The following is a 16,434-nucleotide window of genomic DNA, read 5'->3' on the forward strand; positions in this document are numbered from 1 at the left end:
CGAAAACCCTCAGCCGTAAATCTTGGCTTTCTAGACGGGCTTTTATTTCACCAGCAATAGCTCTCCAAATGGTCTCAGAATCAGGTAAGAATCCTTTATGTTAATAGTTATAAGACGGTGAAGTGTAGAATTTTGCCCTGTTGTTTACATCGAAAATTGGTATGTAAAAATCCTTCAACATCAAGATCAACAGATCAGTGCAAGTATACCCAACCCCTTTCTTTCTCACATTCAGCCTCTTTTTGGACATTGTCCTGCCAAGACGACTGCTGCCCAACCAGATGACCTGTAGTTATTGGAGTGCAATTTGGTCTCAGTGCGCTACAGAAGCCACTGTTGACTTTCTCCCTGGTTTTGTCACGATCCTCCGCTCATTGCTCCTCGCGCCTTGAGCTTGAAGTTTACGCTTCTCACTACGCCAGTTCTAAGACGGCTGTGAGTATAGGCTGTCACCATCTGAATGAATGAAAACCTACAGCCTGTTTTCCAGTCATTGACCGGGTCAGGAATGGAATGAATGAAGCCTCATCTTGCGGCGAGGATAGGAATTGTGCCGGCCGCCGCAGCCTGTCGCACTCCTCTGGGGCAATGATTAATGACTGACAGATGAAATGAAGTGATATTGGAGAGTGTTGCTGGAATGAAAGATGACAGGGTAAACCGGAATACCCGGAGAAAAACCTGTCCCGCCTCCGCTTTGTCCAGCACAAATCTCACATGGAGTGACCGGGATTTGAACCACGGAACCCAGCGGTGAGAGGACCACGCGCTGCCACCTGAGGCTTGACACTATCTGAATAATGGCTGGATTTTAATTTTTTTTAATTTATTTTTTTTTTGCTAGGGGCTTTACGTCGCACCGACACAGGTAGGTCTTATGGCGACGATGGGATAGGAAAGGCCTAGGAGTTGGAAGGAAGCGTCCGTGGCCTTAATTAAGGTACAGCCCCAGCATTTGCCTGGTGTGAAAATGGGAAACCACGGAAAACCATCTTCAGGGCTGCCGATAGTGGGATTCGAACCTACTATCTCCCGGATGCTTTTTAATAATTCTTAGGCTGGTAATTTTGAGTAATGCGTTTATAAACTACAAGAAAAAGAAAACGTACGGTAATAGTATTATATTCGAAAAAAGAAACAAGTTAATTAAAATAGAACGAACAGGTTCGTTCATGAAAGATCATCATCACATTCTATCAAATCACACTCAAATATAAGGAAAACCGAGCTCGATAGCTGCAGCCGCTTAAGTGCTGCCAGTATCCAGTATTCGGGAGGTAGTAGGTTCGAACCCCACTGTCGGCAGCCCTGAAGATGGTTTTCAGTGGTTTCCCATTTTCACACCAGGCAAATGCTGGGGCTGTACCTTAATTAAGGCCACGGCCACTTCCTTCCCACTCCTAGCCTTTTCCTGTCCCATCGTCGCCGTAAGACCTATCTGTGCCGGTGCGACGTAAAGCAACTAGCAATATATATATATATAAGGAAAGTATAAACATTTATGTTTATTTCCGTTTAAATACTTATGAAATTGAAATCTGAAACTCATCTTAATGTTGCATAGCAGCACTTCACACAATTTTGATAACGTTAGAAATGAAGCGCTCAGACACTAAAGACAGGGGCGGCCGTACCTTATGTGCTGAAGTGCTGCAGCACATTGCCTATTGAGAAAATTAAATTAGTTTAAAATTATTATCTACAATCAAATACTGTACTGTACAGTGGATTGAAAAAGACGTCAGCCAAAGAATAGGACGTTATTCAACTCCCCTCACAACCAGGTAACTACTGGTGCGCTCCACGCCGGGTGCTGTGCGATCACAGCTCACAGAAACCAGGAACTCTGCCTTTTGCGCATGCGTGCCGAACTCTTCCGATACAAAGAGAATGTGTTCCGATCGGTTCCGACAGGCTGTCGAAACAACAGCCAAGACATCACTTCACAGCGATTCTTCGTTCGACCACAGACAGGCAGCACTTGCATTATGAACGATATGAGAACGTGGCAGCTGGCACCCTTTTGACTCAGCGGTAGTATTTAAGAGAGGATCGCTCAAAGCAAGCGGGAAAACGAAATACTATAGAGCTGTTCGCGCCAGGTCTTTTTATACCAAAGAGGATAGAATACTACCAACTTGCCTATTCCATAGTCACATTTGTAAATCGATGAACTATAAAAATTGTACTTTTTATGTTGTCAAAATAAGGACATGATATTGTGATTTTCTTCAATTAATATGTCTAGTTTATAAATGATACTATAAAAACATAACATATAGCTTTGCATTACGACGTTGCTGGTTTTATTTCAATGATGTTGGTAAAATTGGGAAGTTCTGTTTTTGCGCGCTCACACCAAGTGTTTCAGATCGTGAATATTTTGCCATTGCATGTGTTATTGTGTGTTTAATTATATAGTTTTATAGTTTTTATGAGGAATGTGTATATGTGTTGGGGTTGTTTGCGTGTTTGTTCAGTGTGGAAAACTCAGTGGAGAGCCTCTTGAAAACCACATACCGGTATGTTTCTAAATATTGTTTATTTTTTGGAGTGGGGATGGGTTACAGCACACAACTGATTTTCTGCACCAGCCGCCAACTGACTAAAGATATAACAGGTTTTTACCCATTAAAGAACATAAGTGCAAAAACTCTATTGAATCTAAACATTGATATTTAACTACATGGACGAGCTTCCGTTCGGTGAAGTCTGCTTGATAACAGATAACCACAGTATGAATCTGGAAGTGTTGGTAGTGTAAAACCCAGCGTTACAACCACAGCTAATTCCTCCAAGTCACTATTTCTTCTGTGTAACAGTGTACAGATTGCTCCATCTGTCACACTTATAAGTTTTGTTATACTCCAAGATCCAGCCAAACATTTCCGCTGGCAGTCACATGTTACTGTAAAATACACTTGCATCTAAATCACTCGACACTTTGAAGCACATAAGCACTGACGTAATATTATGAAAATCTACAACCTGTTTTCCAGTCATTGACCGGGTCAGGGATGGAATGGATGAAGCCCCTTTCTTGCGGCGAGGCCGGCTGCCGAAGCCTGTCGCACTCATCTGGGGGCAATGATTCATGACTACAGATAAAATGAAATGATACTGGAGAGTGTTACTGGAATGAAATATGACAGGAAAAGCCGGAGTACCCGGGGAAAAACCTGTCCCGCCTCCGCTTTGTCCAGCACAAATCTCACATGGAGTGACCGGGATTTGAACCACGAAATCCAGCGGTGAGAGGCCGACGAACTGCCGCCTGAGCCACGGAGGCTTACTGACGGAATATCACAATACCAATTATATTCTATAAAAATTGATATTTTTCGAGGAACACGATTTGGTTTACCATTTGCAAATAGAGAAAAGCCTTCCCTAACTTCAGACGTATTCTCAAAATGATGTAGGCACACTAAAGTTTTGTCGACGACTTCAAAATAATCACGATGTATAATCCTAAGCCATTTATCTCTTAATGTTTTATTCTGTAGAAAACTTTAGAGTACTTGTATGAGAAGCATTGCCATAGTTAGACTTAAACCTGGTTCATAACACGATCAAAACAAAAACATATTCTCACATTACTGTGTATAATTACGGATCCTAAGTGTCCACTGACTCTGTAACGTTATTATAGTAACAATAAATTATTCAGAATCTGACTGTACTCGAGAACGTGATTGTAAGGCACGGCTAACCTTGTATTGGACATTTGTCAACGTTTATTCTGCTCATTTCATATGAGACTATTGTGGCATATCGTCAGCGAGTTATTCTGAAACATGTCTCCGTGTTGCCCGTATGGCTGTGTGTGTGACGGCTAAGCCATCTGCCTGAGAACAGTATCACTAGTCTTGTGTACGGACTCTTATCAACAGAGCGCACAACTATCGCCAGACATTACCGCTCACGCGGGCTACTTTGGAAAGAGGCTGTCTGCCGTTGATACTAACCGAGGATGGACGCTGGAGGCCATGTCTCCACTTTACTCCACGAACCTAGCAGGGGCAGAGGTGATACTCCCACGTGGCGCGTCCCAGGTGGTGGATAGAGGGGCCCTAACCGGCTTGCCGGCGGACTTGAGGGAAATAAAATACCTCTCGCGGACCAAACACACACCCTCTGAGGGTGGGGGAGGCAGACGAATAATACACCCACGGTATCCCCTGCCTGTCGTGAGAGGCGACTAAAAGTGGCGACCAAGGGATGATTGCATTCGAACCATGAAACTACAGGTGATTAGTACCACCACGTGGAGAACACCAAGGGTCGCTTTTACTTGTGCGTAGTACCACTATATTAGGTACCAAATAGGTTTATGATTAGTAGCACACAGGAGCACCGTGCGGTCGGCTTTTGCAGTATCTGTGATTAGTACCACCATATGAGCAGAACCATGGGATGATAGCTACCATGGTTCTGCCTTGCCTGTGATTAGTAGCCACTATATGAGGAACACCACGGGATAGGGGAAGGTCCCTGTGGTTAGTACTCTTATGTGATGAACACCATAGGTTTGCGTTGCCTGTAAATGGCGCCGCAAAGTGGGAAAAACATAGGTCTGTATTATACGTCGAATTTCATAACCTCTGAGTAATACAATAATGTGTGGAATACCGCAAGTCTCTGCTACTTTTGATTAGTACGGCAACAGGACAAATGCCATGGTTCTACATTACTAGCGATAAGTATCATTCTGAGGGGCCTTTGACCTGTATTTTGAACCCATTTAGACACCAAGCATCCTCGTTTCAGGATTGTGCTTTGGAAGTGGTCCCTTGGTCAGTAATACTATTAACTATGATAGTTTTTTGAGTCGGATCCACTGATTGTTTTAAATTCATGTTCATTCACTCATTCATTCATTCATTCATTCATTCATTCATCATGACATTTTTTATTTTGGCCAGTGGATGATTTTGAACGTTTGCTTTGTAGTTTCATTTCGTACAATTAAGGGCCGATGACCTCGATGTTAGGCCCCTTTAAACAACAAGCACCATCATCATCATCCACTTTACTCTGCTAAAATGAAAGACCACCCGACTGGAGTCGGATGAAATATCTCGTTTAGGGATTAATTAATTTTGTTTTTTGAATGTTCTTATGTAATCTTAGTATGTAAGATTTTAAATTAGTTTAAACGCTCTTTCTTTCGGTGTTACCAGTGCGTAGATTGATACCGGTAAGTTGCTATTCATGTAAGTACTACATCTTAATATTTTTATTTTGATCATGTAATATTACGCTTAATTGTCGTTTAATTTTGCGTGCTCCTTGTGGTGAAATTTCTGCATTGGTGTTCTACTTATATTCGCCGTTTCTACTCCATATTGGTGCCAGTTAAATGATATACCCATCGTTTTACCGTTAATTTGATATTCTTTTGCTTTTCCAAATTTTATTTTCCCTCTCTGATTTATATTTATTCTGCGCGTTTGGTGTGTTTCCTTATATTATTTCTTTGGTGCGTGTGGTTTTGCTATTTAAATTTTCTTGTGACTTATTACTATGGTAGTCCTTGTCCCGTGTTCCTGCTAGTTTTCATTTTGTCATCCCGTTTTGGTTTATTCATATTAATAACGTTTGTTTCGACTCCGTTATGACCATGTGTTGACCTATGCGTCGCGTAATCACCATTTTGTCACTTTTATTTTGTTCTTCCTAGTTAATATCCTATCATTATTATAATTTATTAATTTTACTAATGTAAAATGTATTGCTCCCTTATAGGTTAATATCTTTCATTTATTTAAAACTTCAAACTTCAAATATCACTATCCCCATAAATAAAATAATAATATTTTGGGTATGTGTCTACGTATTATTCATGTATAACTACGACATACAGAGAATTTTAACTAAGTTTTATTCCAAGCTTATAGTTTTATATGTAATATTCTAATGAAGAAGTTAACTGTATATACAGTATATTATTTCGTGGGGTTTGTTCAATCCTTGGTGGAGGGTTTCTAACGTTTGTTAACCTTGTCTTAACTTCACATTCTTGTATTCTTGTATCTCTGCCTTGCCCAATTACGTAACAGTGTCACTGTTGTTCTTATTTTGGGGATTCTTCTTGTTCTTGCATGGCGTCGCCAATGACGTTTTTGTTTAGATCTTGTCGGGAGACCGTCTTTGACACTCTCTGTGTGTTTTACGCCGTGGATTACCGGACATGCCTTAATTTCTATGTTGTGACACATGGATCTAATTGTGTTGTTTTACAGATCCATGTTATTTTATTTGTAATTTGTTTGAATTATCTGCGTTATTTTAAAATGTTGGCCTAATATGTGTTAGTATGACTTTTGTGTCGAGAAAGGTCTTTATATTTTAATTTTATGTGATGATTGCGGGGAAATGCCTCTGAAAATATCTCCGTTTTTTAATACCTCCACTGAAGATGGTCATAAAACCCTCTTGTTAATTTCAGCCCAACTATTCTTCCCACATTTAATTTAACTGAAGTTGGTTTAATGTTAAAATATTATGGGTAGGAAAGGGAATAGTGTAGCGTGCAACTTACGTAAGTTTTGTTGGTACACAGAAAATGTTTTCTTTAAATTACTATAGTTATTTTAATTTCGTGGATCTATTTATTAATTTTGCAAGGTTTTATTATGTTATTGCTTATCTGTTATCTTATATTTTGAAATTTTCTTTTATTTACAAAACAACTGAAAGGTTTTCAAATGTTATTTATTGTAAATTATTACCTATTTTAATTTATGTTACCGTAAAGAATACTGGTCTTCTCCTTTGATGCCTAGCTTGGTATTTCCCGGGATCTAAACCTCTTTTTATGTGGGGTGGGTTTTCAGTGCAGTTTCTCGCTTCCACTTGTGTCCTGGTAAGTTTATATACCACAGTGTCTGTGTGTTATATTTCAGTTGTGCTTGCATCGTTTGTCGTTAACGTTGCCCCATGGCGTTTGTTGAGCGTAACGTCAATCTTTGTAATCTCGGGGTGGCGTTGCAGTTGTAGCAGAGCGTGGTTCCTTTGTGGTGCATACTGCCATTGGCTATTAGCATAATGCTGGACAAGCTCCAAAGTGTAACACCTACCAAAATTTAAGTAGTACCTAAGGTATTGTAATATGAGGGAGGGAGGGGAAGGAAAGGGAGGAGTTGTAGAAGATAGGTGGTCTAATGTTCTGAGGGGAAGGAGATTGCAGGCTAAGGGCTCTATTCAGGATCAGAATTCAGGACAGGTGTCTGTGCGAAATCGGTACGAGTCACTCCAGGTAGAACAACAGAGGGAAGATGAGGGACAGGGAACTGTTGCTGAGATGCGTGGAAGTAGGAGGAAGGGAAAAGGTAGGAAAGAGAAATGTAGAGTAGAGGATAGGAAAAGACAGGTGGAACAGGGTCATGGGAAGGAGAAAAGGGAGGAGGAAGTAGCTTCTGCAGCAGTGAGAGAAGATAGGGCTGACCAGGAGGGGAGGGGATCAGATGAGGTGGGTAGGGTTGAGGCTCTGGTCATGGGGGATTCCATCGTTAGACACGTGGGGAAGTGTGTGGAGGAAAAGGAACCAGGGTAGAATGTTATCCAGGAATTAGGTTGAGGCAGATGTTGAGGAAAGTAGAAGAGAGGGAGGAGGGGAAGGAGAAGGTGGTAGTGTTTCACGTTGGTACCAACAACGTGAGGCAAGCTGATATAAGTACCAACATAGTTGGAGATGTGTGGGATCTGGTAAATGCAGCACGGGTGAAGTTTAAGAAAGCGGAGATTGTTATTAGTGGAATACTGTGTAGGAGGGATACTGACTGGAGGGTGATTGGGGATTTAAATGTGACTATGGAGTGAGTATGCGGGAAACTGGGAGTGACATTTCTAGATCCTAATGGGTGGGTAGGAGATAGGGATCTGCGCTCAGATGGCCTTCATTTAAACCGCAGTGGTACATATAAGATAGGAAATTTGTTTGGAAGGGTAATAGGGAGGTACATTCAGGGAAACGGGATGGCCTAGGGAGCGGTGATAAGGGAACAGGGAACTGGAAATCAAGTAGGGATGACATAAAATTGTTAGTGTTGAACTGTAGAAGTATTGTAAGGAAAGGAATAGAATTAAGTAATTTAATAGATATATATTTACCAGATATTGTAATAGGAGTTGAATCATGGCTGAGAAATGATATAATGGATGCAGAAATTTTCTCACGGCACTGGAGTGTGTATCGTAGAGATAGGATAGGAAGGGTGGGAGGGGGAGTGTTCATTCTGGTGAAAGAAGAATTTGTAAGCTACGAAAAAGTTAAAGATGAGACACATGAAATTCTAGGTGTAAGGCTCATATCTAAAGATAATAGGCAACTTGATATATTTGGAGTGTACAGATCGGGAAAGGGTAGCACTGACGCGGATTCGGAATTATTTGATAGGATAGTCAGCTATGTGGGAAACGACATGGAAAGAAATGTGATTGTAGCGGGAGATCTGAATTTGCCAGATGTCAATTGGGAAGGAAATGCGAACGACAGGAAGCATGACCAACAAATGGCAAATAAGTTAATATGGGAAGGACAGCTGATTCAGAAAGTGATGGAACCAACCAGAGGGGAAAATATCCTGGATGTGGTGCTGATAAAACCAGATGAGCTCTATAGGGAAACTGAAGTAATAGATGGTATTAGTGATCATGAAGCTGTTTCTGTGGTAGTTAAAAATAAATGTGATAGAAAGGAAGGTCTTAAAAGTAGGACTGTTAGGCAGTACCATATGGCTGATAAAGCAGGTATGAGGCAGTTTATAAAAAGTAACTATGATCGGTGGAAAACGGTAAATAAAAATGTAAACAGACTCTGGGATGGGTTTAAAGAAATTGTTGAGGAATGCGAAAACAGGTTTGTACCTTTAAGGGTGGTAAGGAATGGTAAAGACCCACCTTATTATAATAGAGAAATAAAGAGACGAAGAAGGAGGTGCAGACTGGAAAGAAATAGAGTTAGAAATGGCTGTGGAAGTAAGGAGAAATTGAAGGAACTTACTAGAAAATTGAATCTAGCAAAGAAGGCAGCTAAGGGTAACATGATGGCAAACATAATTGGCAGTCATACAAATTTTAGTGGAAAATGGAAAGGTATGTATAGGTATTTTAAGGCAGAAACAGGTTCCAAGAAGGACATTCCAGGAATAATTAATGAACAAGGGGAGTGTGTATGTGAAGATCTTCAAAAGGCAGAAGTATTCAGTCAGCAGTATGTAAAGATTGTTGGTTTCAAGGATAATGTCGAGATAGAGGACTAGACTAAGGCCAAAGAAGTAATAAAATTTACATATGATAACAATGACATTTACAATAAGATACAAAAGTTGAAAACTAGAAAAGCGGCTGGAATTGATCAGATTTCTGGGGATATACTAAAGACAATGGGTTGGGATATAGTACCACATCTGAAGTACTTATTTGATTATTGTTTGGTCGGAGGAGCTATACCAGATGAATGGAGAGTTGCTATAGTAGCCCCTGTGTATAAAAGAAAGGGTGATAGACATAAAGCTGAAAATTACAGGCCAGTAAGTTTGACATGCATTGTATGTAAGCTTTGGGAAGGCATTCTTTCTGATTATATTAGACATGTTTGTGAAAATAATAACTGGTTCGATAGAAGGCAATTCGGTTTTAGGAAAGATTATTCCACTGAAGCTCAACTTGTAGGATTCCAGTAAGATATAGCAGATATCTTGGATTCTGGAGGTCAAATGGACTGTATCGCGATTGACCTGTCTAAAGCATTTGATAGGGTGGATCATGGGAGACTACTGGCAAGAATGTGTGCAATTGGACTAGACAAAAGAGTGACTGAATGGGTTGCTATATTTCTAGAAAATAGATCTCAGAGAGTTAGAGTAGGTGAAGTTTTGTCTGACCCTGTAATAGTTGAGAGGGGAGTTCCTCAGGGCAGTGTTATCGGACCTTTATGTTTTCATATATATATAAATGATATGAGTAAAGGAGTGGAATCTGAGGTAAGGCTTTTTGCGGATGATGATATTCTCTATAGAGTGATAAATAAGTTACAAGATTGTGAGCAACTGCAACATGACCTCGAAAATATTGTGAGATGGACAGCAGGCAATGGTATGTTGATAAACGGGGTTAAAAGTCAGGTTGTGAGTTTCACACATAGGAAAAGTCCTCTCAGTTTTAATTACTGCGTTGATGGGGTGAAAGTCCTTTTGGGGATCATTGTAAGTATCTAGGTGTTAATATAAGGAGAGATCTTCATTGGGGTAATCACATAAATGGGATTGTAAATAAAGTGTACCGATCTCTGCACATGGTTATGAGGGTGTTTAGGGGTTGTAGTAAGGATGTAAAGGAGAGGGCATATAAATCTCTGGTAAGACCCCAACTAGAGTATGGTTCCAGTGTATGAGACCCTCACCAGGATTACCTGATTCAAGAACTGGAAAAATCCAAAGAAAAGCAGCTCGATTTGTTCTGAGTGATTTCCGACAAAAGAGTAGCGTTACAAAAATGTTGCAATGTTTGGGTTGGGAAGAATTGAGAGAAAGAAGAAGAGCTGCTCGACTAAGTGGTATGTTCCGAGCTGTCAGCGGAGAGATGGCGTGGAATGACATTTGTAGACGAGTAAGTTCGAATGGCGTTTATAAAAGTAGGAAAGATCACAATATGAAGTTAAAGTTGGAATTCAAGAGGACAAACTGGGTCAAATATTCATTTATAGGAAGGGGAGTTAGGGACTGGAATAACTTACCGAGGGAGATGTTCAATAAATTTCCAATTTCTTTGAAATCATTTCGGAAAATGCTAGGAAAGCAACAGATAGGGAATCTGCCACCTGGGTGACTGCCCTAAATGCAGATCAGTATTGATTGTTTGATTTTAATAATTCTTTGGTAATATTTTGTTGTTTCTTGTAATCACCTTACCATGACTGGGCGTCGTAATATTGACCCTCGAATGCTACGAAGTGCGGAACTTGCTTATGAATTAGGGGTTAGAGGACTTGAAATTGGAGCGACCAATGCAGACAATATTGAAATGCTCTTGGAATCCGCCCATCTACACATTACTTTACCTGACCTGGATCGGCAGTCGATTGATGAGTTGATGACTCCCATTGTTAATGCTATTGAATAATTAAGTGAAATAATTAATTCATTTGGGGTCATTACGCCATCATTGGCCCAGTTGAAATGAATTAAGGTTAGAACTGAGCACTAATTGAAACGAAACAAGGATCTATTAATGTCAGATCTTGATACAAATCTTCGTCGAGAGATTTCTGAGTTGTTAACTAAAGCCATTGCCTTGTCATGTGATGTACATGCTATCGAGATGTTTATTGGTGTCCAAACGTTTACCCTGACAGATGTTGGTATCCAGCGAGTAAGGTCGAGTCTGTTAATTTATCCAACCCTTGCCCTTCCGGTACCTTGTCTTCCCAATATGGAAGTCAATGTCGTGGATGTTACCATCTAACTCATTTGTGGTGCCTCTTCGTGTCTTAGAGTTGTTTAAAAACTTACCGGATTTCTCTGTAGATTCGATTGAAGAATCTAATCGATTCTTAAGGTTCTGGATTGAACTGTTAGAAACGCTAATGTTTTTAATTAACCTCACTGAATGTTTCCCGCATCTACTTCCCTCACTCTCAGGGCATGTTAAAAGACGAGTTACGTGATGCTATTGCAGAAAATGTCACAGTGGAAGATTTTGTTGACATGATTTTGAGTAAATATATCCCTTGGACTGTTCAGCAGTCTCTCATACAAACTTTTTGTTTTAGGAGACAATCGTTAAATGAAACGTTGTCGAATTACATATAAGATGCAAAGTAAGGTCTTCAGGCAATCCATCCCTGAAATTAATTTGGTTAGTCATTTAGTAAGGGGGATGTCCCCACAGTACCGTTCTTACACGTGCTTCACACCCAGACCTGAAACCCTCAAATGTTTATTTAAGCCACGAGCCTGTTCCAGTCACATTTCCCCTTTTTATAAATAATCTTTATAAATGTCCTGAATAGCTAGATCAATCGCTTTCGAATGCACCACGCTGAGGTACCTTGTGTTTGATGACTGAGCAATCCCGGAAAAGGGACAGTACCTACTGTAGGTGTTAATACAAGGAAAGATCTTGTTTGGGGTAACCATTAACGAGTTTGTAGATGAAGGTTACAGTTCTCTTCATATGTTAACCGAGTGTTTATGGCTTGTAGAAAGGATGGAATGGAGAGGTCGTATGGTATATCCCAATCAGAGTAGGGTTAAACTCTATGCTGCCCACACAAGGATTACTTGATACTAGAAATGGAAAGAGATCCATAGGAAAGCAACACGACGTTCTCTGGGTGATTTTGGATTTTAAAAATAGTGTTACGAAAATGTTGCATATTGTTCACAGGAATTGAAAGAGATCCAAAGGAAAGGACACTTCTTCTGGGTGATTTTGGATTATAAAAATACTGTTAGGAAAATGTTGTATATTGTTCACAGAAATTCTATCGTCTGAGCAATACAAATACCACAGCCTTAGATATCGTACAATAGTGTTCCAGTTCGCACATCTTTAGAATGTTTGCAAACATTGCTTAGGCCATATATTATCATTATGAATAACATTATTATAAAGATAACATTCCATATCACTTTAATAATCCTAGCAATATACGTCGTACATACACATGAATGGAACTGCATTTTTACACGAATATTTTTCTGATTCAGGTTGCTATTAGGTAGATCGGGACCAAGGCGATTCTATTCCAGAAAGATGTTGCTTCGTCCACGAATCGAACTTGGCCACCATTTCAGGACACATCGCTTTCCGTCCACCACCTACTTCTCCTTTGCGAATAAAAAGCAGATCATCTTCCTTCGGAGCCTTTCCTTCGTCCTTCAACTTCTTAACGTGATCTTCCATATTCACGGAAGGATTGACACGCATGTTCTTGATATCGAGGTGGTCCGCCAGTTGAGCCACCTGTTCGTCTGTGAAAGACTTGTCCAAGAATTTGGCTACCCTGCGGATCATTGCAGGCAGATTCTGAAAGCAGAAGCGGGAGCGTATTATGCGGATACACAAACCATTACCCTATATGTGCTAGCCGTTTGTTAGTGACAAAGTTACATCAAATTAGTTAAAAAACTAAAATCAAAGGAAATTAAGTCATGAGATTGACGCAAGTGATCTAACACAAGCCGAGGAAAAATCTGTGCTTGTTTGTAATTTAATTTATAATTCTCAAAAATATATATTGTACCCGACAGGGACATGACGCGAGGACTATGGATCAAGAGAACACGCATTTTATTGTCTGGAAGCAAGTACGCGGGAACTCGAAGCGTGGAACGCCAACCGTGAAGCTAGGGTGTGTCTCGACTCAGCTGAGCGAGGGAACCCCAGAATGAAAAGAGGGGGGATTATGCCGACCACAAGTCGTCTGTGAAAGGGAGAAGGAAAACTTTTCACGTTCGTAATCTCGAACCCACTTTTAAAACAGCACGGCCAACTTCGTTTTCAATATCAAGGAAATTAATGATTTTAATAATACTGCATTGCACAGAGATTCAAAAGATCTGTTCGTCATCAGTGAATTTTATTAAGGTTTGTGACGACCTTCATGGCGATCATTTCCTACTAAAGAAGGAATAAGTGGTTGTATATGAGTGGAAAGTTACAGCGGCCATGGGTTTTTCTCTCGACAACCACTTGTCTCGTGACTTAGTTGAGAATGAGGACAGATATTTATTTATTACTCTGGATTGTGCGAACAGATTTCGTCCGGGAGAGTCTTAACCATCTTGTATGATCACTGGTCACCTGATTATCGCACTATTGTGCCTCTAGTACCCCATAAAAAGAGTGTATCCAAATTTTGAGAGGGGGGATCTTCCTAGTTGATATAAATGCGCGAAGCGTTACCCGGGATTCATTCTCCTATACCATCTTGCAAGGGACAGATGTATGTCAGTCTCGGGCTACAGTCTCCTTTTTGTGTGAATATGTAATCCAGAGAATAGTTGAAATGATTTAATTCAAGTGATGTATGAGTTGAACTAATACTGGTGAAATACTGGTATGTGCGTTCGGGATAACCTGACTTTCATTTAGAAGACGAACTTGAACTGATGCGCGGGAAGTATAGGCGGTAAGAACGGTAGAGCTAGACCAAGGCACAAATATTGCAAGATGATTACAGTTGATATAGAATGCAGTCGTTACGTAGAAATTAAAATGTTAGCACAGGATAGGGTGACATGGAGAACTGCATCAAACCAGCGTATGGACTGATGACCCAAAAATAAACCCTTGTTGCTTTCAATATAGACATGTGTAATTGTTCCTAGTGGTTTTATAATGTTTTTTCCTCATAATGCCTCTCTTCCGTCATAGTCGCATTGTTCTGTTTAGCTCCCGTGTCTTGCTCCACATATTGCCTCTGGATCCACGTGCCCTCTTGGTTACACACTCATGAATGGTTCATGAATTTCACGCACGTGCACGCTGTTGAATGACGATACTAAAGACGACAGAGCAGCATCTATTATTCGGGGTAAAACAAGGGAATACTAACCTGTAATACTACTAATGCTATTACCCTTTCTACCCAAATCACTACAAAATGGTAGCAGAGCTGCTGCGAATACACTAGTTCTCTGTGCATTTAGTAAGTGACCGACAACTTGCAGCTCACCCCAGTTTTTATTATGTTACAACAAGGCCACATTTTGATGGTAAATGTGTCTACTCGTCAGAAAACGTAAGTTTGAAATTGAATTTCTAGCACGAAATATTGTCATCATAGGTATATACATTTAGGTGGTAGAGATTAGCAGTAAGCGGTCTCAATCCCGCCAGGGCTCGTACGTATGTGTGACAGCTAAAGGTGCGTTTCCCAAGGTGCGATTGTAGCCGCAACGGGGATTGTGCTGGCGGCCGCAGTCGCTGCGACGGAACTGACTAGTGCTCAACACCTCCTCCGCAAGCATTCTCCTCTGCCAATCAAGGGCCGATAAAAGCCGAGCCGTGCAAAGATGTAAACACTCATGATATCTTGTCAAGTTTACTGGATCATAATTTATAGGAATGAATATACAGTGTAATATGTACTTTTAAATAAAATGTAAATCTCACTCTGCATTATCATTTTTATGCGTTTTTATTGATTCCTTCATCCCCTAGATTGAGTAGTAGACAGTTTTGCAACTGCATAAATAAAATTATATCCGCTTCCACGAAATTACACCGTTGGAATGGCATGTCAAGTATGTAAATAATTAACATATTGGTGCAATTAATCTTGTGTCACTCAATTAAGTTGCGGGTTTGTTAAACTTGAAGTTTGCCGGGCGAGTTGACCGTGCTGTTAGGGGCGCGCAGCTGTGAGCTTGCATCCGGGTCCCACTATCGGCAGTCCTGAAGATGTTTTTTCGTGGTTTTCTATTTTTACACGAGGCAAATGCTGGGGCTGTACCTTAATGAGGTCACGGCCACTTCCTTCTAACTCCTAGGCCTTTCCTATGCCATCGTCGCCATAAGACCTATCTGTGTCGGTGCGACATAAAGCCACTAGCAAAAAATCTTGAAGTCTATTACGACCATATATTTACTGATCGTTATGTCTTACTATAAAAAACATTTATTCAGCTGAGCTAAACACTGTTAAATTAAGATTAAAATGTCCGTACCTGAGAGTGAGTGCAATTTTCTCAGCTGGGCTGATGGACTTCTTGTACCAATTGCACAGGGTTTTCAAAATTTCACTTTTTATAAGTTCGAGAATATAACTAAACTAAAACTCAGTCAGAAATACTTCCTGAACTTTGTCTCATCACTTAAAAGATGCCTGTTAATTAAAATGTTATAGCATCCTTCCTCATAGTGCGATGCAAATATACTGTTGACTTTCCTTCTTTTCGGGCCGAGATACTACATTAACAATATTTCTTCTTCTTCTTCCATTAAAATGTCAAGGAAAGCCCTGCCACTAACAATATCGCCCGTGCTCTCATCCATTTCTGACGAACTGGACTGCGCGACTGGCGGCTGGAGCCGTGTCTAAGAAAACACCCCACGTGCCCGTCGCTTGCAGCTGCTGTCGCCAACGTATATGGCGACCCCGGTCGTTGCGGCTCTGGCCGCCGAGGCGACTGCAGTCGCACTTTGGAAAACGCACCTTTTAAGCTAGGCTTGCATCATGCGACCGCACTGCAGAGCGAGACTGGGGTGGTTACGTCACGAGGGCCACATCAAGAAAGCTCGGCTAGAGTAACAGGGCTTGGCTTCCATTGCAGGCTGGGCTTGCTAGGGCTGGCGTACCGACCAGGTTGGCTGAGCGGCCGATTATTGGAGTGCTGCCAACGGTCCTTTTCCTTCCCACTTAAACGAAAGAGACATTCGGTATTGTTTTGTAAATGATGCGATTGTAATGAATTAAGATCG

The 16,434-nt window shown here is 40.7% G+C and overlaps 1 protein-coding gene across 1 annotated transcript in view; it reads right to left on the reverse strand.

Moving 5' to 3' along the window:
- Positions 1 to 11,965: 11,965 nt before the first annotated feature.
- Positions 11,966 to 16,434, reverse strand: part of LOC136858559 (luciferin sulfotransferase) — a 98,333-nt gene continuing 93,864 nt past the window's right edge. The window contains exon 7 of the mRNA XM_068225603.1: positions 11,966 to 13,035. Within this exon, the coding sequence (XP_068081704.1) occupies positions 12,724 to 13,035 (312 nt within the window). The 3' untranslated portion in view covers positions 11,966 to 12,723. The remainder of the gene's footprint in view (positions 13,036 to 16,434) is intronic.

The sequence above is a fragment of the Anabrus simplex genome, chromosome 1 (genome assembly GCF_040414725.1).
Source record: "Anabrus simplex isolate iqAnaSimp1 chromosome 1, ASM4041472v1, whole genome shotgun sequence".
NCBI classification, from domain to species: Eukaryota; Metazoa; Arthropoda; class Insecta; order Orthoptera; family Tettigoniidae; genus Anabrus; species Anabrus simplex.